The 26,038-nt window shown below is 35.0% G+C and overlaps 6 protein-coding genes and 1 non-coding gene across 7 annotated transcripts; 4 read left to right on the top strand and 3 right to left on the bottom strand.

Moving 5' to 3' along the window:
- Positions 1-63: 63 nt before the first annotated feature.
- Positions 64-1,703, bottom strand: LOC18019784 (optic atrophy 3 protein homolog). The gene is made up of 4 exons (XM_006402741.2): positions 1,388-1,703; positions 1,073-1,207; positions 742-828; positions 64-605 (listed from the first exon to the last, which is right to left on the bottom strand). The coding sequence occupies exons 1-4, from the start codon at positions 1,547-1,549 to the stop codon at positions 378-380; spliced, it is 612 nt and encodes a 203-aa protein (XP_006402804.1). The 5' UTR covers positions 1,550-1,703; the 3' UTR covers positions 64-377.
- Positions 1,704-2,336: 633 nt separating this feature from the next.
- On the top strand, positions 2,337-9,456 carry LOC18019709 (myosin-16). The gene is made up of 26 exons (XM_024157041.1): positions 2,337-2,462; positions 2,603-2,746; positions 2,857-3,002; positions 3,106-3,262; positions 3,391-3,449; positions 3,572-3,731; positions 3,810-3,959; positions 4,044-4,180; positions 4,257-4,403; positions 4,487-4,588; positions 4,872-4,929; positions 5,011-5,112; positions 5,530-5,567; positions 5,684-5,810; positions 5,907-6,074; positions 6,168-6,299; positions 6,368-6,477; positions 6,584-6,644; positions 6,781-6,958; positions 7,038-7,243; positions 7,343-7,462; positions 7,589-7,834; positions 7,952-8,356; positions 8,560-8,699; positions 8,893-9,146; positions 9,404-9,456. The coding sequence occupies exons 1-26, from the start codon at positions 2,337-2,339 to the stop codon at positions 9,454-9,456; spliced, it is 3,726 nt and encodes a 1,241-aa protein (XP_024012809.1).
- Positions 9,457-9,892: 436 nt separating this feature from the next.
- TRNAG-GCC lies at positions 9,893-9,963 on the top strand. Its single transcript has one exon. It is a non-coding gene; the product is annotated as a tRNA-Gly (tRNA).
- Positions 9,964-10,062: 99 nt separating this feature from the next.
- LOC18019708 (bet1-like SNARE 1-1) lies at positions 10,063-11,720 on the bottom strand. The gene is made up of 5 exons (XM_006402739.2): positions 11,532-11,720; positions 10,892-11,039; positions 10,553-10,609; positions 10,403-10,462; positions 10,063-10,330 (listed from the first exon to the last, which is right to left on the bottom strand). Exons 1-5 carry the CDS (start codon positions 11,543-11,545, stop codon positions 10,241-10,243), a joined length of 369 nt encoding a protein of 122 aa, XP_006402802.1. The 5' UTR covers positions 11,546-11,720; the 3' UTR covers positions 10,063-10,240.
- Positions 11,721-11,832: 112 nt separating this feature from the next.
- LOC18019707 (deoxyhypusine hydroxylase) lies at positions 11,833-14,156 on the top strand. Its single transcript, XM_024157095.1, has 7 exons — positions 11,833-12,138; positions 12,563-12,696; positions 12,819-13,054; positions 13,129-13,267; positions 13,452-13,578; positions 13,668-13,786; positions 13,869-14,156. The coding sequence occupies exons 1-7, from the start codon at positions 11,967-11,969 to the stop codon at positions 13,899-13,901; spliced, it is 960 nt and encodes a 319-aa protein (XP_024012863.1). The 5' UTR covers positions 11,833-11,966; the 3' UTR covers positions 13,902-14,156.
- A 1,851-nt stretch (positions 14,157-16,007) lies between these two features.
- On the top strand, positions 16,008-16,917 carry LOC18019706 (LOB domain-containing protein 16). Its single transcript, XM_006402737.1, has 2 exons — positions 16,008-16,298; positions 16,618-16,917. Exons 1-2 carry the CDS (start codon positions 16,008-16,010, stop codon positions 16,915-16,917), a joined length of 591 nt encoding a protein of 196 aa, XP_006402800.1.
- A 4,319-nt stretch (positions 16,918-21,236) lies between these two features.
- On the bottom strand, positions 21,237-22,022 carry LOC18019705 (LOB domain-containing protein 29). Its single transcript, XM_006402736.2, has 2 exons — positions 21,732-22,022; positions 21,237-21,614 (listed from the first exon to the last, which is right to left on the bottom strand). Exons 1-2 carry the CDS (start codon positions 22,020-22,022, stop codon positions 21,237-21,239), a joined length of 669 nt encoding a protein of 222 aa, XP_006402799.1.
- Between the last annotated feature and the right edge of the window lie 4,016 nt (positions 22,023-26,038).

Here is a 26,038-nt window from a genome sequence, read left to right as displayed (position 1 = left end):
AGTGAAGATCAAATGAAGAGAAACCATATACGCAGAGAAAATAGTTTGATTTTTTTTTGTTGTTGTTGTTTTTTGATTCTTACACACCAATCTTGGTATTGAGTCTTCTTACAGGCTGAAATGAGAAAGCTTGAAATGAGGCTATTGACAGAGTCAAAAATCAAGAACAACCTCTAGAGTTTTCCTTTCACTGTAATAAGAATTTGGAGTTTTGGTTTATGAGACAGATGTTCGAAGCCTGAACTCTGAAGGAACACATATCTCTTCTCTTCTCTTCTGCAGACGTTAACCTATCTGGTTATATCTGAAACTATTTACAAGCAAAAGCTATTACAGCTTGCAAAGTAACGGATCATCTTTGGGGCTTTTGTTCATTTTTAGCCTTCCTGCTGTACTTTTTCAGGAGCACTCGGATAATACATGAAGTTGAAGAGCCAAGCGAGTCCTCTTGGTTTAGAAAGCTCTTCAGCAGTCGTCAGAGAGCACTCATGGTGTCTTTGTTTCATCTCTTCTAGCTCTTCAGCAATCTTCAGCGAAATCTCTTGGTATCTTCGTTTCAGCTCTTCGATTTCATTCTCCATCTTCTCATGTTTGCGTCTGATTTCCTGGTAATCAAATATGAGCACAGAGAGAGAGAGATCAGACTTTCAAGTGTTTGAAAGAAAGAAAGAAATAAAGAACAGTGGGGAAGAGTTTTGGAAAACTCTTAGAAACTAATGAACAGAGGAGATGCAAACTCACTCGTAGTTCTTCTTGTCGCTTCTCTTCTTTTCTAGCTTCTCCTCTGGAATTTTTCTGCACCTCATAGACAAGAGCAGCACCTGCAACCTATAAAAGAAGAAGAACATGTTTGTCAAATTTCATAACCAATTCCATTCATAAAAACAAGTTTAATTAAGAGGAGCAGGTGATCTAATGGGTATTGAGTAGTTGATGCTATGTTCTTGGGATCTTGCAGACGCAAAAGAACTTTCATTGAGATAGAATTCGAAGAACTACGGCTGTAAAAATGTCTCCTAATAAGTTCTTAAGAGCGATCAAAATCTCTTAAAAGACATGAAATTTAAGATACCGTGAAGGCGAAGAGTTCCCCGAGAAGATCTGCAGCGGCTTGAACAGCTCTCTCTTCGTTTAAAGGGCGAATAACTGCATCGGTTACACGACCAGAAGCGCGTCTCTGTAACTTCGTCGTAAATCTGTGATTCGCCTGTCACATTTCACAATTTCGATCATATCAATTCTTAAGCTTTTCATAAACCCTTGAAGATTCTTCTCCCTAAAATCAAGACTATGCATGTTCCGATCGATGATAATAAACCCAAGTCTCGATTTTGGTGGAGAATCAAACTCAAAGATGGGAAATTGGGGCGTTGAGAAAAGGGTTTACCTGTGCAATGTTGATGATGAATTGACGGAATCTAGGGTTGACTCCAGCTTCCTTTTTGAGGCGATTAGCGATGGGTTTGCAGATAGTTCGAAGAGCTAGGGTTCCTAGCTTCAGAAGCGGAGACACCATGCTCTGCTGCAACAGAGTCTTCGGCTTGCTCATGAGAGAATTACAGGTTTAAGTGGGTTTTTAGGCTTCCTCTTATGTAAGATCCAATCAGAACTTGTCCGGCAAGAAATTTTTAATTTTATGATGTACTGTAATTTACGAGAATTAGATTCGAATCAATCAATTGGTCGGGTTTTTCTTGGCGGGTCGGGTCTTTAAGGTAAACGGGGATACTGGTGTTTGCAAGTGAAAGTCTCTCCCGCTAAAAATGGGAGGGAATGAGAGAGAGAGACAAAGACAATGGCATCCACAGGAATGGCGAAATCGAAGGGGATGCGTCACTCTCTGCAGAAATCGATCACACGCCATGAGAAAGAATATTCATTTTTCAAATTTGCGTTTGAATCCAGAAGAACAAGCGATCAAGACCATGAAATTCGAGCCTCGTTCGTTTGGTGTTATACGAATACCGGATCCGATTTTCTTCTAAGAATCCGATTTTCTTCTGAGATTCTTCTTCTCGAAAGGTCTCATAGCTCCGCCGATCGGAAATTGGTGAAAATTTACGCATTCCTTCGAACGATTGAAGGTGTTCCTTTTTTTTTTTCAGAAGAAGAAATGTTGAGTCCATCGCTGCTATGTAAAAGAAATTTTGAGAAAGAGCCAATTTTTATGACCTTTCTAGCCTTGGATTTTATAGTTTGATTATGTCTTGTTATCTTATAGAATGGTAGCTATGTGCATCTAGATGTGAAATCACAAGAATGAACCTGTATATATGTACTTACTATCCGCTGAAAGTTTGTGGTGGTTGCTTAAATGCTAGGAAGATTCTTACGGAATGGCTGAAAATATAATGGTGGATTCTCATGTTTGGGTGGAAGACCCAGAAATGGCATGGGTTGATGGGGTTGTACTTAACATAAAGGGAGACGAAGCCGAGGTTAAAACCAATGATGGCAGAGAGGTAAAAAGACAATTTTTTTCTTTCTCCAGTTATCTAATGCTTGTGTAGCTCATATTGCTTCAATGGTTTTGTATTCAGGCTTTTGCCGGTGTTGTTTTGCTTCCTCTACTTCTGATTCACATTTCCTTTTACTGGTCCAGGTTATTGCTAACTTATCAAAACTCTATCCAAAAGATGCTGAAGCTCCTTCAGAGGGAGTAGAGGACATGACAAGATTATCTTATCTGCATGAGCCTGCTGTTCTTGACAACTTGGCTACCAGATATGAGCTGAATGAAATTTATGTAAGAATATTTCACTTCTGGTTGAATAACCAAATCTTTTCACCCTGGTCCTTGGTAAAAACCATTCCAGTGATAGGTGAGTCTGTTATAATATTTTGACATCATGACAGACTTATACAGGAAATATCCTTATTGCTGTCAATCCCTTTCAAGGACTCCCACATCTTTATGATGCTGAGGTTATGGAGAAGTACAAGGAAGCCTCGTTCAAAGAGTTGAGTCCTCATGTTTTTGCAATTGGTGGTATTGCATATAGGTGATTAATTATGAGCTCTTTATTTGTTCATTTCTATCCTTTTTTTTTTCTAATAAAAGTGGCAGAAGTGTTTTATTAATTAGTTTGAGAAATTTTGCAACAGGGAAATGATTAATGAGGGCAGAAATAAATGTATACTTGTCAGTGGTGAAAGTGGGTCTGGAAAGACAGAAACGACTAAGATGCTCATGCGTTACCTTGCATACTTTGGAGGCCATACTGCAGCTGAAGGAAGGACAGTTGAAAACCAAGTCTTAGAAGTAAGTCTGGAGAGATATCCCTGCATTTGAAATCCTTAGATTGGAGCTTGCTCATTATGTGATACCACTTGGGACTCTTCTTTTTTGGTTTTGGATTTAATTCTTTATCCAATTGGATTATGTTGCAGTCAAATCCAGTTCTCGAGGCATTTGGAAATGCGAAGACGGTTAAGAACAACAATTCCAGGTAAACTTTAAAGCTTTTATCATCGACTGCTTCCATTTTCTCTTCTTTTTTTTTTCAATTTGCTGGTCCTCCTGGCTCTTTTATCTGCCGTTAGTGGATATTAATACTTTTTCTTGTTGCAGTCGTTTTGGGAAATTTGTGGAGATTCAGTTTGATGACGTGGGTCGAATATCTGGGGCAGCCATCAGAACCTACCTTTTGGAGAGGTCTCGTGTTTGTCAAGTTTCAGATCCTGAACGTAACTATCACTGCTTTTATCTACTGTGTGCTGCTCCTCCAGAGGTAGATTATCTAAGTTGTCCATATATACCTATAATCGGATGAATCTTTGAAGTGATAGATGATATTATATTGTTGCAGGATGTCGAGAGATTTAAATTGGGGGATCCTAAATCATTTCGCTATCTTAACCAATCTAGCTGCTACGAACTTGATGGTGTAAATGATGCAGAGGAGTATCTTGCTACTAGAAGGGCTATGGATGTAGTTGGAATAAGTGAAAAAGAACAGGTTTGCAATTTGTTTTTTGCAAATTTTCCTATCACCTGTTGGTTGCTATACAGGGTTTAGGCATATCTTCTTTTGTCTCTTCAGGATGCAATTTTCAGAGTTGTGGCTGCCATTCTCCATCTCGGAAATATTGAATTTTGCAAGGGAGAAGATGCTGATTCATCATCTCTAAAAGATGAACAGTCAATGTTTCATCTCCAAATGACATCAGAACTGCTCATGTATTATATGTCTACTACTTTTCCAACTAAATTCTGATTCTTGTACTGCATGTGATTGCAACTTGTTGTTTTATAGGTGTGATCCCAATTCCTTGGAAGATGCTTTGTGTAAGCGCATGATGGTCACCCCAGAAGAAGTTATCAAGAGAAGTCTTGATCCTCTTGGCGCTGCTGTTAGCAGGGATGGTTTAGCAAAGACAATATACTCTAGACTCTTTGATTGGTAAATTTTAAAGTGCTCAAATATCTACTTTTTTCACTTGCCACTGAAGGGGACATCTACTAAGTACTTGTTATCATTTCCAGGTTGGTAAACAAAATAAATATCTCTATCGGGCAAGATTCTCACTCTAGGCGCTTGATTGGAGTCCTTGATATTTATGGCTTTGAGAGCTTTAAAACTAACAGGTGATGGCCGAGAGCATGCATGGCTCACTGTACATGCATATGTGCTTGGGGTGATCATCTTTATTGTCAAAATACACCGAGTGTCCTAGCATTTAATAGATAAATTTACTCTCAGCTGAGATATTATAAAACATATTATTTAGCCTTGACAATCCTCTAAACATTTGATCTTAGTAAATGGATGTCTTTGTATAAATTCCCAGGACTCAAGAGATATCTGTTGCATCACCTAATCTAACTTCTACTTCAGTTGTTCACTGACTTGTTTATACTTTCTGTGCAGTTTTGAGCAGTTCTGTATTAATTACACGAATGAAAAGCTACAACAGCATTTCAACCAGGTATGAGGTCAGTCATAGGTTATGGCTTCTAATTTGGCTCAAGATTCTGTCGATTAATCTGAACTCATTGATATTGTACAGCATGTATTTAAAATGGAACAAGGTGAATATCAGAAAGAAGAAATAGATTGGAGCTACGTGGAGTTTGTAGATAATCAAGATGTTGTGGATCTGATTGAAAAGGTTTGTTTTCTCTACTTATCTGTTTCTTTTCCCTTATAAAGACAGATTCATGGCTTGATGTTTGCAACAATTTGGACAATTTCAAATACTGGACAGTAGGAATCCCCTTTAGATAGCATTCTGGCATCATCTAGAGTAGTATATTATCCTACAGCTCACCTATGTGATTACAGAGAATGCTTTCACTTGTAGCTTAGAATCCATGTTGGATATCTTGCCTAGATAAATCATAAGAAGAACACCCTGAAAGATTCATGAAAGCATGCTCAAGCTCTATGTGTTTTCACTAATGCTCAAGTGTCCTGACTATGCATCATTCTGACTTGAACACACATGGACAAGCGGGTCTTTTTTCCATTACTTTGTGCTGCGTTTCTTTCGTTTCTTTTCTGAGTCTCTGATTTCAATCTTTTGCAGAAGCCGGGTGGTATTATTGCTCTTCTAGATGAAGCATGGTATAATGAAGTTTTCTCAACCTGAAGCTGTACTATAGTGTTTTTCTTACATAATAACCATATTTTCGAAGCACCATAGTTATGTATTATAAATCAAACGTATATTCTCTCTGCAGCATGCTACCAAAATCAACTCCTGAAACATTTTCTGAGAAGCTGTATCAAACATTCAAGGATCATAAGCGCTTCATAAAACCAAAACTGACTCGATCAGATTTTACATTAGTTCATTATGCAGGGGATGTGAGTTGCATTTCACACTCTGTTGCTTCTAGAAATAAAAGTATATATATGATTACGATTTTGAAGTCGTCTTTCCCATGTTATTTTTTTTTTCAGGTGCAATACCAGTCCGATCAATTTTTAGACAAAAACAAAGATTATGTTGTTGCCGAGCATCAGGATTTGTTAAATGCTTCCAAATGTTCTTTTGTGTCGGGCCTCTTTCCTCCTCTTTCTAAAGAGAGTAGCAAATCTAAGTTTTCCTCAATTGGTGCTCGTTTCAAGGTGACTTGCCTGCAAATCCTTTAAGACTTTTGAACTAATATGAAGCCACAACCATCATCTTAATGGGTTGACATGTTCAAACAATTGGTGCAGCTACAATTGCAACAGCTGATGGAGACACTGAATTCTACGGAACCGCACTACATCAGATGTGTTAAGCCAAACAATTTGTTGCAACCAACAGTGTTTGACAATGCCAATGTCTTGCATCAATTACGTTCCGGGGTCAGTATTTCCTTTGAATTGTTCATATTAACATGTTTTGAGGTGTTATCTAATCTTGTCTTATGCAGGGTGTTCTTGAGGCCATCAGAGTGAAATGCGCTGGATATCCAACAAATAGGACTTTCATTGAATTCTTAAATCGATTTGTCATTCTTGCACCAGAAATTCTGAAAGGAGAGTATGTATCAGTTCTATCCACTAAGCTTGAACTTTCTTCTGCTCTTTTCTACCTTATTGGTCCTGGAGTTTGTTATCTCAGTTTCCCTACCTTACACTGTAAGCAGGTACGAAGCAGATGTTGCATGCAAGTGGATTTTGGAGAAAAAAGGGCTTACAGGTTATCAGGTAAGGTTCCTATAAACTTCACTAAATGTATTACATGAACTGAATGCAAGTAGAATTTTCTGTATTCTATGAAATTTGAGTTTCTCAGGTAGCATAATTTTCCTTGGTGCGTAATGGTATAATATCTAATTTGCAGATTGGAAAAAACAAAGTTTTCCTGAGAGCTGGTCAAATGGCTGAGCTAGATGCACACAGAACAAGAGTTCTTGGCGAAGCAGCGAGGATGATTCAAGGGCAAGTTAGAACTCGCCTGACAAGAGAACGATATGTTCTCATGCGAAGGGCTTCAGTTCAGATACAGGCTAGCTGGAGAGGTGAATGCCTTAGGTTTTTTCTTTTTTAATATCCCCAGGAAATTAGTAATGCTGATAATGTCTCTCTTTCATAATTTAGGAAATCTTGCACGAAAGATATCCAAGGAAATGAGAAGAGAGGAAGCTGCCATCAAAATTCAGAAAAACTTACGTAGACAGATTGCAAAGAAAGATTATGTAACGACCAAATCTTCTGCAGTCACCTTGCAAAGTGGAGTGCGGACAATGGTTGCACGCCATGAATTCCATTATAAATTGAAGTCTAGGGCAGCAACTGTGATTCAGGTCTTTTTCTCACTATTCTTTTTCGTACTTCACAGATTCTCATGGAATCTTGCTAACTCTAGAAATAGAAAATGACTAATAACTCTAAGAAACTTGCAGGCGTACTGGCGTGGTTATAGTGCTATATCTGACTACAAGAAACTGAAAAGAGCTTCTCTTGTTTATCAAAGTAAACTCAGAGGAAGAATTGCCAGAAAACAGTTGGCGCAGTCAAATCAGGTAATCCAGACCAATCCCTGCAGCTTGTTTGAGTATCTATACAGTATGTAGAAATAAGTGGAACAAGACTCTCCTCATTAGAGGAAGAAGTATTTTTCTTAAATTGATGTAAAATCATGGGTGTAGGCTGACAAAAGGAAAGAGACAGAACATGAAAGAGAGGTGGAACTTTCCAATCGAGTGGAAGAGGCAGTTGATATGTGCTCTGTATTGCATTCAGAGCGAAGTGATGATGCAGAGATTGGAGATGAACAGAAACCAAAACTTCCCATCCAAGCAGAAAATGAACTTGATAAGTCCTTTGTACTGCATTCAGAGAAAAGTGATGATGAAGAGATTGGAGATGAACAGTACCCAAAGCTTTCCATCCAAGCAGACAATGAACTTGATAAATCCTTTGTCATGCATTCAGAGCAAAGTGACGATGAAGAGATTGGAGATGAACATAAACAAAATCTTTCCATCCAAGCAGAAACTGGACTTGATAAGTCCTTTGTAATGCATTCAGATCAAAGTGATGATGAAGAGATTAGAGATGAACAGAAGCCAAAGCTTTCCATCCAAGCAGAAACTGGACTTGATAAGTCATTTGTAATGCATTCAGAGCAAAGTGATGATGAAGAGACTGGAGATGAACAAAAGCAAAAGCTTTCCATCCAAGCAGACAATGGACTTGATAAGTCCTTTGTAATGCATTCAGATCAAAGTGACGATGAAGAAATAGGACATGAAAGACAGACAAAACATTCCATCCAAGCAGAAGATGGCATTGAAAAGTCATTTGTTCACGATTCAGAGAAGCCTTACAACAATTTTTCTGTTGTAAGCCAAGTCCCGGATCCTATTCGTGATACAGAGATTGAGTCCCTCACTGCCGAAGTCGAGATGCTGAAGGTAATGTTTCTATTTCCAACGTTTTGAACAGCTTCTAGACATGGCATGACAGTGATCTCCAGATTCTCCAGATTTTCAACCTGTTCTACTTTATTTTTTATTACCTGATACGCAATCTTATATCCTGAACAAAATGTATTTGCGGCCATCATCATAATCAATGCATCTGGAGGATAAACTGAAAAATTTATTGTACTCTTCAGGCCTTGTTGCAAGTTGAGAAACAAAGAGCTGACATTGCCGAAAGAAAATGTGCTGAAGCCCGAGAACTTGGTGAGAGAAGACGCAAGAGATTAGAAGAAACAGAAAGAAGAGTTTACCAATTACAAGACTCTTTAAACAGGTATTATTGATTCGTAATTTAACAACCAGAGATAATCTTAGATTCATCTTCCTTCAAATAATGTTAACTGTCTAGTGAAAAACTTAATATATGTCTTAGGTGCTTCAGTAAATGAAACCAAACTGCAGTGGTTTTTAAATTTTTTAAAATCTTGGACATTTCCTGATGCTAAGTCTTGTTTAGTGTATTCCAGGTTGTTATATTCTATGTCGGACCAGTTCTCGCAACTGAAGTCCATCTTGAGATCTCCATCTATGTCTTCAACGATGGCATCAGCACCAGTTGTACGAGATGATCTTGCTGACAGCTCTGAGAACTCTGAAGCTTCATCAAGTGATTCTGATTTCACATTTCCGGCTCCATCTCCTTCCTCAGACAGCTTTTCGACATTTAATCCGAATCAGCTGCAAGTCATTGTTCAAGATCTATCAACCACAGAAGCCAAAGGTCAGTGGTAATAGCACTAAAATCCCATGTTTTTCTATGAAAATAAATAGGTAGTATAGATTATACAACAAATTGGATTGTTTTTCCAAGTTATAGAAGTCTTGGTTAGTTTCTTTACCTCAAAATATAGATTTGATCCCGTTCTTTTAAATACACTAGCCTCTAGATCCGCCTTAATATAATAAACATTTTGCAGAAAGTATACATTTTTAATGGAATCATCCTTCTTCTCATCTTGTAGAACAATAATATTGCAGGAACAGAGGGCCATGACAGTGATAAGGAAGGGGGCTTTGAAGATTACTTTTGATGATGAAGGGCAGATTTGATATCTTCACCAGATATTTGGAGTGCTGATACATAATCTCATTTTCTCTTTACTCCATTGTTGTGCCACAGGGCAATTGTGTTAGTGTTTTATTACACTTAGTTCAGACTCCAATTGTAATTTTCTCATATGATTAGATGCTGCAATAAGCCGTGTAGGTTCTATATGTATAATGCATACAAAAGCCATGTTTGTTTCTTCAACTAATACAATTGCTACTGAAATCCAGAATTATCAATTTGCTTTTTTTTGGTTCTCATCAGTGCAATTTATGAGTTTGAGATCCCTGTCTTAGATCCATAAAAGAAATAATTTTGTGTTATGCTAGATATCCACGAGAGTATTGAAGTAAATGGAACTACCTCGCGGAGAAGACTATCTGTCAATATTTAAAACTATAGAAGCATGTCCACAACAAGCACCAGTGGTCTAGTGGTAGAATAGTACCCTGCCACGGTACAGACCCGGGTTCGATTCCCGGCTGGTGCATAAATATTTTTTTATTTATTTAGCCATTGAATTTCATTGCAGTCTACGGACAATTCACATTATTATAGGTTTTCATAAGCTCGATGCGGCAGTTACAACGATCTATAAAATCCATCACATGAATATTTTGAATTTTTGTCTTTTATCTTAAGCACTGGATCACACTATAACACTAGAGTCATATCATTCATTACACTGACAGTGATAATAAGATTGTAGGAATGAAAATATCATAAGATCATGGATAGATTGTTCAGAATACTCCGGCTTGCCAATTTTAACGAGTAAGATAGTAAATAACTAGAAATAAACCCACGAATGATGCCACGAGTGTCAGCATTCGTCGGCTTGATTTTGTCTCAAACACCTGCAAGGATTCAGTTCAACAGATCAGAGACCTTTTGCAACACTTAGTGAAGCTGGGGTAAGGGAGATTTACCGTTTTAAACCGGTCCATCGTTCCTGAGAGAATTCCCCTCGACGAATCCATATCGTTGCCCTACATAGAAACCTTGCAAAATGTTCAGTAACAATGGAATCTCTGAGAATAAGAAGAAAAAAAAAAGTACCAGAAAAAGTTGGGAAATACCATTCTGTCAAGCATGCGGTTATGAGTATCGACCTCTTCGTTTATATCGCCAGATAGCTGTTCATGAAAAAGAGACAAATCAGTATCTGTTTCAAACCATAGAGTCCAACTTCATGTAACAATCGTTGAGACATAACTATGTCACGGTTTCTATTCTACAACTATGGGCCTTGGTCTCAAATGTATTGCAAAGTATGTTACCACTACGTTTATGGCTTTTCCATCTACAAAAATTTGATCATTTCCATGTTTCATGGTTGTTGTGATGTTATGCTCGCCATTCATAAACTGGGAACACAAGTTTGAACATGACAGAAGAACCAGAAGAAGCAATCTTACTCGTTTCAAGAGAATGACTCTGTCTTGCAATCCTTCCAAGGCACGCTCGTTTTCATGTTCATTGATTTCATGAGAGTAAGAAGAAGCAGCTCTGATTCCTCCCTCTTCAATGCCATCAAAGAGTGCACTTCTTCCACCACGAGGCTCCCTGATTAGAAAAAAAAAAAAATAGACCTCAGCAAGGACACAGTACCATCTTCCAATCGGATTATGATTCCAAGAGATCGACAGATACAGAACTCAAAGGAACTACTCTCTTGAGCGAATTGCTTATGTGAACAACATGACTCACTTGCAAGCTTAGATGCTATGTGTATTCTTATCTCTTTTATCCGTTATCATGAAACAATCGCACAGGACATCGATTCAGCTAATTTCAGATCCAGATTTTGAATACTGAAAGAAAATTCTAAATTAGATGAACTGGGACTGATCTACATCTACCAGAATACAGAGGAACAGTCCTAACTCTATCGATATCTATATTCACTGCTTCTTCAGATCCGCCCGATGAACCCTAATCTACAAATTACAGAGCTCATGACAACATATATAATCATCAGACTCGCGAGATCATTACTTTCAGAATCGATAGAGATTTGTTGGAACATAAGTGACGATTAGAGTTAATGGATCTAACCTTCTAGGATTCATCGATCAATCGATTTCGTTCTCGATTTCGCTTCGAGGTTCCTCAGATGTTTCCAGATATCACTTTGGATCTATGGTTTTCGAACGCAAATTGAGGAAGAAAACGGTTGAAATGTCGAAAGAAAAGCTCTGATTATCCCTTAAGCGAATCAACACTCAACAGACCGACCGAACAAAATGTTTTCACCCACGTGTACACGCTGGGGGATAATGAAACTATGGGGTCAAATTAAAATTATAAGATTATTATAGGGACAAACAATAAATTTCGGTTATTAGCGGAATAGGTCCCGCGTTTTTCCTTCCCTTCACGAATCGGATTCTCTCTCCTCTGGAATAAAAAAACCCTAGTCGTCGGCTCTGTTACTCCGTCGTCCTCGTGTCGGAGACCAAATTTTTCAAACGCCGACGAGAGAGGTTTCTAATGGACTCTAAAGGATCAGTTTCAGCGACGGAAAACGGCGGCGTAAGTAACTTGGAGAAGTTTCTGTGCGAGCGATTGGTGGACCAGTCGCAGCCGATCTCGGAGCGATTTAGAGCTCTATTCTCTCTTCGCAACCTGAAAGGCCCGGGACCTCGCAACGCTCTAATCCTCGGTTTGGTCACTTTAATCTCTGCTGTTCTCTATCTTCTTTGTTTGTTTGAATTTCATTTGCACTAGCTTGAATCGAATTTGCAAACAACTGGTAGGAAAATCCTGGCACTTGATGAATATCCTAAATGTGGAAACTTTGATTTTTGTTTTCATTAAGCTTCTGTATAAAGGCTACTTGATTAATGTATCTAAAACTACAAGTTTCCGCATTCCCTTCTAGTCAATGATTGGACAAAACTTCCCCAGGCTTCGTGTGCTGATACTGCTTGTGTTTTTCTTTTGATTAGTCAAGGTTTGGTTCATCAAGATGTGGTTGATATGTTTTGATTTTTGTGCTACTTATGTCATTGCGGGTTGTTTCCTAGTTTTAAGTATGAGACGTTGGCATTAACTTGGCATGTATCTGTTTTTTCCTCCTCCTGTAGCATCGAGAGACTCCTCTAATTTGTTAGCACATGAAGCTGCATTTGCATTGGGTCAGATGCAAGATGCTGAAGCAATTCCTGCTCTAGAGTCGGTTCTGAATGATATGTCTTTGCATCCAATAGTACGCCATGAGTTGAGTACAGTCGATCCTTGTGTTAGATTTAATCTCAGATAATTCTCATTATCCTTATTTCCCCTGTCTCAGTATACACTTTCTGATTATTGCAAATCGCTGATGCGCTGTTGATATAACAGGCCGCGGAAGCTCTTGGAGCCATTGGTTTAGCGGGAAATGTTGACATCTTGAAGAGAAGCTTGGCCTTGGATCCAGCTCAGGAGGTTAGGGAAACATGTGAGTTAGCTCTCAAAAGGATTGAAGAGTTGAGCAATGTTGATGCTGAGAACCAGTCATCCACGACAGAGAAATCACCTTTCATGTCTGTTGACCCAGCTGCTCCAGCTGCTGCTTTCTCTTCTGTCCACCAATTGAGGTTCTTCTAAACTTAACCAACTCAGAAGATCTAGATGGTTTACCAGTTTGTAACAGGTTATTGAATAACTTCAGGCAAATTCTTCTGGATGAAACAAAAGGCATGTATGAGAGATATGCTGCACTTTTCGCTCTAAGGAATCATGGTGGAGACGAAGCTGTTTCTGCCATAGTTGATTCATTGAGAGCTAATAGTGCCCTTCTACGTCACGAGGTTTGTCAAGTTTTCTTCATTTGATGACCTTCTGTTTGATCATTGTTTTCTAGTGAGAATTTACTCTTCAAAGATGTTAATGAACTTGTATGAGTCTGTTTTGTTAAGGTCTTGTATATTGAGTTTTTGCTTTACTGTCTCCAACCTGAAGTGCTGCCTTGTAACTGATGCAAATCTCGTTTAGGTGGCTTATGTCTTGGGGCAATTACAAAACAAAGCTGCTTTAGCTACTCTAAGCAAAATACTGAGAGATGTGAATGAACACCCAATGGTTAGACACGAGGCTGCAGAAGCGCTTGGTTCTATAGCAGGTACCTCCCCTTGAATGCAATGCATCGCTGGAACTTTCACAATTCGGCTGACTTTACTTGCTCTGTTTGCATTGCTCGGCTATTTTCAGATGAGCAGAGCGTTGCATTGCTACAGGAATTCTCAAGGGACCCTGAGCCTATTGTTTCACAAAGCTGTGAAGTTGCATTGAGCATGTTGGAATTTGAAAATTCCGGCAAATCGTTCGAGGTAAATACTTTGATCTCAAACTCTTACCCTATTGAATGCATCTGGTGAAACTGTAATGACCCGTATCAAAACCTGTTTGCAGTTCTTTTTCACGCAAGACCCGCTTGTTCACTAAGAATGCTTAAGGATCTTACCATTCTTCTTCGACCATTTACCAAAAAAGAGACCCAAACTTAAGCAGAAAGCAAACATTTTCTGCACAGAGCAGAAACTGCTATATTAAAAACACCTCATTATGGACGATTATTATGATTCTCTTCATTGAGTTTAAGGTTAAGATAACTTGTCTTGATGGGTATAGAAGCTTTCCAGTGTTAATCTGGGCATATTGATTGTAAACAGTAAACCAAATCCAAGTAAAGTTTTGTTTTGCAACATTGATTAAAGTTTGAAATATCTATAGGTTTGGGAGGTAAAATTATGAATCCAATGTGACAAAAAAAATTGGGTTAATCAAAGCGCTTTTAGCAACATTGGTCAAAGTACGAGCGATCATTAACTTAATAAACCACTTAACGACCATTAGTTTATTTCAGTTTAGTGTTTTTGTCGAGGGAAAACTTTAATTAGCTTATAGTTACGCAACTTGATTAAATATTACGTACCTGGCTTCCTTAACACCTTTAACCGGCACTTTCCGGTTAACCTGGTCCCAAGACATGACAAACGGCAACATTTTCCAATGTCCGGCGTTCGGCGGTAGAAGTCAAGATAATAACACTAAAATCTGTTTTGTAAGGAAAAACTATTAAACAATATAAGCATAAAAGGGAAATATAGACATATAAACCAATAAGTTGTTATAAAATTAAACATCTAGCTTACTAATCGGCCGTCTAACTTATTAATTAATTGTCTGACAGTTAACTGAATAGCATTAAGTCAAGTAGTCAACTAATCATTCAAACAATTAACAAAAAACAAAATTAAGCATAATCAGAATAGTTTTGCTGGACTGCCAATTAATCGATATAGTGACTGAGCCTTGGAACTAACTGACAAAAGACCAGAGACCGGCTCACTATTGGCCAAAGCCTAGACTATTTTTTCTTTTTTATAGTAAAAAGTTATCAGAAGAAAAAATTTTGAATTCATCCATAAGACCATAAGAAATATAATTAGACTTAATTGAAAAAAAGTAATATAGTGTAATTATGTTGTATTGCCGGATTGCCCATTACTATTTGTCTCCGTAGAACCTGCACGATGACCTTGCATTGTCAACCATTCACACCCTTTAATTTGGTTCACTCAAAAGTTTTTGACATTTTCTGTTCTGTTTGAAACAAGGGTTGAAGTTTAACGTTAACTGCACATTTTTCGTCAAGTCAAAAGAAATCAAATCTCTCTTGGGCAACTTATTAGTTACTACTGAAAAGTTGAAACCAATCTTTTTTAGTAATAATCGAACACACATTTGACAGTTATAGTAAAAACAAGGATTCAAACTGAATATAGAAAACATTTCTAACGATTATTCTCTTAATGAATTTGTGTTGATCATTGAACAACATTGTATTTGTTTATAATTAGCAGTAGTACAACATAACATCAATAAAAACACTAAACAATCGTTGATTTCGTGGGCTACCAATAGCCTAACTGGGCGGACTTAAATTTGTTTTATGAATACGAAGATTTTGTTCAATGAACACGAGAATCAGAGTAATTATAAATTCGATTTACGTCATAAAAAACTGTAATATCTTATTTGGATTACAATTGTTTCATCATGCATCTACTATAGATGGACTAAAGGACATAATAGGAATCCAAGTTCTAGTGATGATACTCATAAGAAATAACAATGTAATGGGAAAAAGGTGACGCTAGTGGTAGAATTAAAGACGAAAGAAAACTAATTGTTATCATACAATGTATCGCAATGCTACCTATCTAAAATAAATAAACAAAAAAATACCAACACAACTCGTCATACCATAAGCCCTTTTTATAACCGAAGCAAAGACAGCAACACTTCTCCACCATCGGATCTTGTTTTTGTTAATATGTTCTACTTCTCTATCTTTTCAACTTGCACCATCTCCTAGTCCTAGTTTGCTCGTGCACATTTTCGACGACCTTTTTCGAGATTATTCCTAAATATACAATAACTGCATACATACGGTCATGTAGAGAACAAAACGAAGACAATTTCTTTGCTTTTTTACAAAAAGGATATTTTGGTTGTAACTAGCTACAAAGAAAAACTTTTGTTCTTATGGCATCTTCGAGCACCAGAACGGGTTCTCCTTGCGGCGCATGCAAGTTTCTAAGGAGAAAATGCGTGTTGGATTGCGTATTCGCACCGTACTTCTCCACGGATGAAAGTCCGGTGAGATTCGCCGCCATACACAAGGTGTTCGGAGCAAGTAACGTTTCCAAGATCTTACTCCACGTTCCCGTCCAACAACGGTACGAGGTCGTCTTCACCATGGCCTACGAAGCTGAGTCTCGTCTCCATGACCCTGTCTATGGTTGTGTCTCTCATGTTTTCGCACTTCAACAACAGGTGAAATCGATAAATATCCTTGTCTTTTTTATGCATAACAACATTGAATACTCATCATATAAAAAAAAAACAGCAACGTATATTTGAAGTTATTTAGTTGTATCGCTTTCTCTTTAATCCTATATCGTTGGAATTATAATATTTAGTATTTTTGGTTTAAAAAAAATATCAATTGTTTTGATTTTAATCCATATATTTATTTTATTTACTTAAACAAAGGTGTTTTATCAAACTACAGTATTTAAAAAATATATATTTCTGATAAATACTGTGAAAATTGTTTTAATATAAAAATCGATATGCGCATATATGTATATAGGTGGCGTTTTTGCAAGCACAACTGATGCAACTCAAGGCAAACCTCGCCCACCAAACCATCACCACAGTCGTCGGAGATCTGAGAAACAGATCGGAGATGACTTGGCAACAGACAAATGGGCACACGACAACGTACAAGCCCTACTACAGTTACGATCACTCTAATAAACCGGTTTTACCACCACAGAGCTCTATTGAATCATTGGAACACAGCAACACTAGTAGTGAAGTCACGACCAACGTGCCAAAAATTCAAATTGGCCGGTTTGGGTTTCTCCAGGACTGTTATCCAAACTACTGATGTAGCAATTCATAAGACAGTGAAAATTATATATATGTCATGTGCTTGAATTTCTTCTTATTATTTCTTTCCACTGATGACAGTTTTTTTCAAGAAAAAAATATCACAATCGTTGCCTACTATTAGTATTTATCGAAGAAATGCTTCTTCCAAATAAAAAAAGGTAACATTAAATCTAGTGAAACATATGTATTAATAAAAAAAAATGTTTCATTGTAAATGATTACAAGTCTACTGTACATCAATAAAACTATTGTTAATTGACTTATTAGTGTAAGAGAATCTGAGAAATAAATGAAATGATTTTTACATCGCAACTTCATTCTCCAATAGTTTAGATATTTTTTTTTTGGATAGTAAAAATAGTTTAGATTTATACGGCCTATAGTTGAACTATTTGCAAACAATTTTTGTTTTTGTTTTTTTAGATTTTGGTCTTTAAAGATTTGGATTTTAGCTATCTGAAAAATTCCAGTTAAATAGACTGAACTAATCAATTGGAATTCAATCCAATTTAAACTGGATTGAACAATAAATGATACAACACAATTGGCACAAAATTTTCATATAATGTTATTGAATATTACATATATATTAAAAAAGAACGAAGTTATGTATTTTAAAAGAAAAAAATTGTTAAAGAATTATTCAAACAACATACGAGGGGTGAATGTTAAAAAACTGGTTTTCGAAGAAGTGATAAGCAAAATCATCATCGAAAACTCATTTTTTATTCATGTCTAAATATAATCATAATCGGAGCACACGTTAGTTTTAAATTATAAAAGGTTAGACAAGCTCTTCTAACTTTAAATTAAGAAGTGTCTTAATATATTCATTAGAATGGTGTTGAGATTTTTAGACAAAATGTTCCCTAAATAGGATGCAACTCAACCACTTAATTTGTTGATTTGTTCTTTGTCACTTCCGATTGCTTTAAGTTATCTTTAAACCATTCATTGGTTTTGCTTTTGCTAACTCTGATTAGTAGTTTCATCTAATCCAATTTGGAAGTTCTCACCAAGAAGCTTCTCTAGTTGATCACACACCTACACGGCTACACCACAAAGCGTTACACCTAGCTAGAAAATACTATACTCATTCCGTTTTACAAAAAGTGTTATTCTGACATTCTTCACACAAATTAAAAAATAAGATAAAAAGTCTTTTATACATTTATTAATTTACAGAAAATGACTCTTGGAATTATATTTATAATTAATTTTCTAAATTTATTGAGGTTAAAAATAGTATTTTATGTTAAAAATTATATTAAAATTTTAAAACAACATTCTTTTTAAAATAAAAAAAGTGTCAGAACGACATTCTTTGTGAAACGGAAAAAATATTTTGTTTTGACCAAAAATATGACCTCAAGCGCTGCTAATGTGGCTACTTACTTTTCTTTGTAATCTCGAGGTAACCTACGATCGTTATTAAGTACTTATTAATTTATTAAACTCATAGCTAATGTTAAGCCAATCTTGAAAAAGGAAAAAGAAATACGAAACAAAAGGAGAAAAAGAGTCTTTAGTTTCTTAAGCAGGAAAGCGTTTGACTTTGACCATGAAAAAGCCCACACGTGCGACAACTCCAAATGAGCTAAACAGCTTAATGGTGGGAGTACTCACATCTTCAGATCTCTCAGCACTCTCGTGCCATCGGTGACATTGACACTTGTAATTTAGAGTATCAGTGACATTGCCGTAGAACAATTTTTTTTTCCAGCTTTTATTACCATTATAGAAATAAAACATATTTCTTTAAAACTATGAAATAAACCTTTTTAATAAATTCTAAGATCGAATTAAAAGATCAGATTTTGTATACTCCCTACAGTCCGACGTATACGAGAGAAGTTTACTCTCAAAAATCAAAATAACCTCCTCATGTTTCTGGGCCTCGAAAAGATAATTCTAATTGCAGAGAGTATATGGTGGCAGCTTTAATGGGCTTTCATGTTTTTCTACGCTATCGTGTAGGCTGAACTATTTGACGTATGGATTACTCAGTGAGAGGCCTGAATTTTACAGGAATCGGGACGGGAATTTACGGGTAAGAGATGGGAATGAGAATTTCGGGAATCTGAATATATTACCCAAAATATTCCCACAAAATAATGAGAAAAGAATTTACGAGTATGGGACGGGAACGGGAAATTCGGGAATCAAAATATACCATCGATACAATCTCAAAATAAAATATAATCGGGAAATGAACGGGAATAGAATGGGAAAAGGACGGGAAAATTTCGGATAATTTCGGATAATTAGATTAAAATCAATCTTTTTAAAAAAAATAATTATTTGTTAATAAATTAGAAAAAATCATTATTTATTATAAAAAAATTTCAATTAACCAAAATCTCTAAAATTTTACTTTATATAATTACCCAACGGGAAACTTGGGTAATCCTATTCTCGTTTCTATCCTTTCTCTTACCTATTCAAGAATTTTGGGATGGGTATAAGACATGGGACAGGTTACCTTTCCCCAAAAAATTCGGGCCTATGTGAGACCATGTGTTCTCTTACATAATGCTAGTCGGTAATGGATAAGTTCATGTTAGGTGGCTTGACCATATAAAGATATGGTCTATATATGTTTTTAACTCGATTATGTTCGGTTTTCCGTGATTAATGATGACAATATTGTGTATGCGTGTATTGGATGAATATTTCTTTCGATTTTTTTTTACGTATTTACTACCGATAAAACACTGCGAAAATATAATTTGAACTAGTTGATACAAAAAAAGCTGAGGCGAAATAACCAATTCGAGTTGTGCTTTAGATTCACATCAAACTAGTTTCTAAGTGGGTTGTATGCTCATATACTACTTTTTTTCATAGCAAAATATGTTATTATGTCCGGGTTTAATAAATGATTATATGGAATTATGGATGAACCCTAAATCCATATCTAGATATTAGCTACGACCTACTATCTTACTAGTTACCTAAATCCACATCTAGATATTAGCTACTACCTACTCCCTCCTAGCTTAGTAGTTACTAGCTAGTACTTACTAAAAGTAGGGTAGTTTCATATATAACCAGTGGTGGGGGGGGGGGGGGGGGTTAGCGTTTAGCTAGATAGAATTAGACATAGATACTATCGATCTCTTATAAAATGTAATCACATCTTTATTCATTATGTTTGCTATCAATTAGTTAATTCTAGGATTGCATTTTACGTAAACTATACATGAATAGACAAAACTAAAAACTGAAAGAAAAAAAACAATCCCAACAACCAAACAAACAATTAATTTAAGCAAAACAACTATTGTTAGGCCAAAATATTTTTTTACAGAACTTATTTTCAAAACAAAAACTATATTAGATGAGTGTATATTGTTATATATTATTATTATTGATAGACAAATGATAATCAGACGGAAATCACAATAATTGTAATGAACCAAAAAAAACTAAATTCATTGACGTGCTATATCTACAAACTTGAGAATAATGATGCAACAATGTCATTTTATTAAGAACATCAATGAAACTATGTATTGAAAAAACAACAACAACACGAAAACATATCAGATAGTCTGATAAGCAATTTTTGGATAAAAGTATCTAAATCTATCATGAGCAAATCATACCGAGTATAAACATGTATATAAGATAATATGCCAAGGTATCCAACTAATTTAGATGTATATATATATATATATATATATATATACAATTTGATCATTTCAAAAGAAATAAGAAGTAGAACAATTTCATTTGTAAGAAAAAAAAAAACCATAATTGGCTAGCCTAAAGAAGAGCTTCTTGTGTATGCTCAAGACAATTTTCTATCATGTATATATAAGTAAATCCAATATCATTTACCTAAATATGATCCAAAACCGGTTTCTCCAATGAAGGAAACACAAGGTTGGGTATACTAGACTGCACGTACTAGCAAAACCTAAATTAAGAATCAAGACAGACAAAGTTTCACTAGCTAAGGATGTGTGTTATTTTAAGTTAAGTTCGTGATAGAATCGAGACGGTATCAGGAATATTAACATGATTACTGCGGAAATATAAATCAAAACTTGAAATGTAGTTTAACACATCTTGAGGATATGCATATACTGTATTTGGTATCTATATATTTCTAGGGCATCTAGCATACTTTATTTATTTATGAGTACAAAGCCAGTTCTTTGAGCTAGGCAACATCATCAATCGAGAGACTAAAACCATCAAAAAGTCTTGACACATATAAACTATATATATATATAGAGAGAGAGAGAGAGTTATTCTCTCTATATATAGAGATATTGATACGAATCAACCCATGTCTTGATAGAACCATCAAGAGAAGGAGATGTAGCCTAAATTTGTTGACTGAATCTCTTTGAGATGAACTTGATTGAAAGTGTTCAAGTGTTGTCCCAAATCAGAGAAGATGGAGAATTCCCCAGTGCTTGAAGAGTTTTCGGTGGGGTAACAATTGGCCGTGGCATCCTCGTTGTGAACCATCCCTGAAATTCCGGTTTGGTAAACCAAATGGGTCTGATCATGGTGATAATGATTATGATGTTCGTGTTGATGATCATGATGATAAGAAGGAGCCTTAGTAGTATCTCCATAATAGCTATCAAGGTTTTCTGATGATGGTGAATCAGCAAACATCATGCTTTGTGCAGCTTGTTGCTTTAGAATCTCAAGCTGTGCTTGTAGATTCACAACCTATAATCCAACACAAATGAACATTTACCAAAAAAAATGAGTCGGCTAAATTAAAAATTTATACATATATTTATGTAGATATGGAGTATTAAAAATTAGGGTTTTGAAAGGAAGTACCTGTTGTTGGAGAGCAAAAATATGAGAGACGCAGCCATAGATGGGATCTTGAAGCCTAGCTTGAGCTTCATAAGAGATTGTAATGGCGGCTTCACAGCGATCACTAGTGGGAAGATTAGAGAGCAATTTAGAAGCATTGCTAGCTCCAAAGACCTTGTGAATGGCTGCAAAGTGTGAAGCTCCTTGTTCATGACAAAAGTATGGAGCAAACACACATCCCTTTGCACATTTCCTCCTAAGGAACTTACAAGCTCCACAAGGAGAGCCAGAGCTAGAGCTAGAGCTGCTCATGATGACGATTCTTGATATTATAAAGGTAAATCGAATTTTGGGATTAATTGTGTTTGTTGCTATTGTAATTAGGTTTTTGATTTAACCTTGAGTATAGCTATAAGGAGAGAGATTTTATAAACAAGACGAAGGTGAAGATGAAGGTGGGTTACATGTAATATTTCATTTGTTTAATTACATTTTGTCTGCTTAATGGCCTACAATTCTCACATTAATTTTATTCATTCCTTTTGCATTAGTACAAATTTGTTTTCTTGTTAAAAAAATTGACAATCCTTTTGGATTTTTGTTTGCATAAATTATGAGGGATGTTTTTAAAATTAAGAGATCAAATACAAGCTTGATTTTTGTTTTCTTAAGTACCACAACAAGATATTGCATTATAGAATCGACGTGTACATCTCTACTGAACCAATTTGATTAAACTTAAAGCAAAACATAAAAATAAAGAACAAACGAATTACACAATAGACCTTCTTATTTTTTTAATTTTTGTTGGGATTAGAGCTCCTAACCCAACCCTTCCAAGTTCCAACATTTGAGAATTTGTTTTTCTTTTACTTTAGATCCTTTTTGTTAAAAAAGATTTAGATGAAACTGCAGACAATTAGATAAACAAACCATAACAATTCCTAAATTTCTATAAAATCATCCAAAAATATATTAAAATTCAAATCACTCCAAATGTTTGGTTGAATACACTCCTTAGGTGCCAGCCAAAAAATAAATCATACTCATCCATTGGTTTCTTACCATGTTTCATAATAAATTAAATAAATGCAGTCTCACATTCTTCTTTTATTTTAGCTATACAGTCTCACATTCATTTTATTTTCTTTCACAATTTATTTACTTAAGCATGATCAAAAGTAACTCTCTTTTTTCTAGAATAATGAGTGTAACATCCTAATTGCATAAAATTTTCTCCATGCTCAATCAATTATAGTATAATGGTTGGAGCGCCCAGTATCGTAAGGACTCGTACTTCAATTATCCAAGAGCTGCTAATTATAATGTTGAAAACTTTTCTCCAGTACCAATAACTATAAGAAATCCATTGGTGAAGAATTATTATTGTATGTGTATACGTAGGACTACCTATACATACTCTAATTGTGTACCTACTCCATTCCACCCACATTCTTGCATATAATATATATTGCTAATTCCTCAGTCTTCTTATCGATCTAGATAGTAGATATGATCCCTTAATTTTTTTCTGGGGATCCATTAACTATTAAGAATTGCGCTAGATACACATGCGTTGTAAACATTCGAATTGATATATATACATATATATATATATATATATATATATATGAGACAACATAATTTTGTCAAATTATATCGTACCTATATTTTTCTATTTTCTTCTTTGTGTTGCCAACAAAAGAAATGATAAATCAACAAGAAATTCAAAATGCATACATTTAACATTTTGAATTTCATAATATGTATATATATATATATATATAATAATAAGGACTTTGATTTACTTTTATATTAGAAAAATAGAAAAGAAAATGTGCCAACAATAGAGACATGGACACGACGTAATGGTATATGATATATTTGAACAGGAGGGGTAGGGTTGTCGAGAAATATATATTGAGAATCATAATCTAAAACTTAAACAATATTTCGATATATATTAAAAATTGATTTGTCATTAAGTATATACTTAAATATATAAATATATTTGTGTCACACATATAAACCAACATGTAGACCTTTAATTTCTGAATTCTGAGCTCCCATAGTGACTCATAATCCCATAAGACTACTCTTAAGTTTCTAAATAATTATTCGATAATTAAAATGAACCAACTGTAATCATCATCAACCCGAAGAAAACTGATCGTTTTATCAGATGATTTAGATCAATGATTAAAAAACATTTGAGGTCTTAACCTTTCTATAGTGATAAGGTCTTATCAATGTACATTCTTCAAGTATCGATAAAAAAAAAACATTCTTCAAGTTTTTTAAGATTTTAAATATCTACATATAATTTATGTAAAGATGAGTTTAGTTAAATTAATTATACGCTAAATTTCATTAATTAAGAGCAAAAGAAATATGTAAATTAAATATACCTTTCTATAGTGATGAGGCCTCTTGGTGTAACGAAAGGACTTAGTTTTGTTTTTTCCTTCGATGCGTACGTACGTAACTTTGTTTAAATATTATATATATATATATATATAATTATATAATAATAAAACTAAGGAAATGATTAGACAGAAAAAACCTGATTAAGTAATATTCTATTTAATTAAGACCTGACACCAAATTAACTTTTGTCAGCATTATATGTTTAAGCAGACAACTTTTCATGTTCTCGCGCAACAATTCCTTTCGCCTTCTTAACTCTATCTCCCTCAATTTTCTCTATGTTTTTTTAATTATTATCTTATTCTTTTTATTATTATCTTATCCTGATTAAGTTAGTGATCATCTGACAAAAAACAAAAATCTTCGTAGCTGAATAATTCCATCCAACTTGAAATTGATCGAGTACCAATCCTTGGCGATAATTAGTGTCAGCGGATCCATATTCGACTCATTCTATTTCTCTGAACAATATGTTTTAGAGAATCACTGAGGGAAAACTAGAAATCCTTTTCAATGCAACAGGATTTCTTCATATTACATGTTTGCGTTTGCTTTTTATATTTGGTGTGCAAGCGTTTGCGTTTGCTAATGGAAATTTTATTTTATTAACTTTTAAGAATTGAACAGTCGGTGAATATCTAATGTATTACCAACTAGAGATTATACTAATTAAATTTTAGAAAATTTAATAGTTTACCTCTTAATAGTGAAATAATGTACTTTGTACTTTAACATAAAAACAAATAGTGAATTATTATAATCTTGAAAAAAGAACAAGTTATGTATCCCCATAATAAACCGCCTTGTGTTCTTTGTCGAAGTTAGGGTTTTTTTTTTGTTAGTGCCAGTTGTCCAATTCGTTATAGCATCCAGATAAAAAGGTAAATAAAGTTGTTTTATAAGATATACACATGTATTTTCGCATAATTCGTCGTACTGATTAGGGGTGAGCGCGGAGCGGATATCCATGATTCGTTCCGCTCCGTCCGGATAATCATTTTTCTTTCTGATCCGTATCCGTTCCGTAATTATCCGGATATCTGTTTTCCGGATATCCACCAAAAATCTAAATATTTGCCGGATATCCGATCCGCCCTATAAAAATATTTAAATAATAATATATTTAAAATAAAAGTTTAAAAATTCAAAATTTAGCTAAAAATTATAATATTTTTTTTAAAAAATATTTTTTTCTTAACTTATTAAATTTTAATATTTTTTTTTTGAACATCTAAATTTTAATATTTATAATAATCAAATTTAAAAACAAAAACTCACAAAAATTACATTTATATATAATAATTATACACTTTATATGAATTATTATCTATCTATATATACATATATATTTATAACGGAGCGGAGCGGATATCCGTCTTAAATGTTTTTAGTATTTGTGATTTGTTCTGTTTTAACGGATATTGAATTTTAGTATTTGTTTTGCTTCATAAAATTACGGATATCCGGATTTTTCGGATCGAATCAAAATGAATAACAGATCGAAGCAAATATAATGGATATTTTGCCCAGCCCTAATAATGATTGCGTCCATGATGTTGGAAATGAATGTAAAAAAACTCCGAATAACGGTTCAATCCCGAAAAGATGGTCAACTGAGGTCAATAATATACATTAGAAATAATGTTTATCGTACGTACAAATGATACAGACTGTACAGTAAGAATAATAATGATTCCGCCAATTAAACCTGTACAAAAATATATATCCAAGAAAATGGAAATAAACTACGGTTGGTGGACATACTAACGAGTTTATTATCTGGCTCTACTCTCCTTTCTATAGCTTCAGCTTCATTTTATCTTTGTGACTTGTTGTCTCATTTAATCAATTTGTCTGTTTGACACTAAAATATATCTTGTAATATTTGTTCTTCATTTCAT

This window comes from Eutrema salsugineum, unplaced genomic scaffold (assembly GCF_000478725.1).
Source record: "Eutrema salsugineum unplaced genomic scaffold, Eutsalg1_0 scaffold_19, whole genome shotgun sequence".
Taxonomy (NCBI): Eukaryota; Viridiplantae; Streptophyta; class Magnoliopsida; order Brassicales; family Brassicaceae; genus Eutrema; species Eutrema salsugineum.
This window is presented reverse-complemented; position numbering and strand designations above follow the sequence as displayed.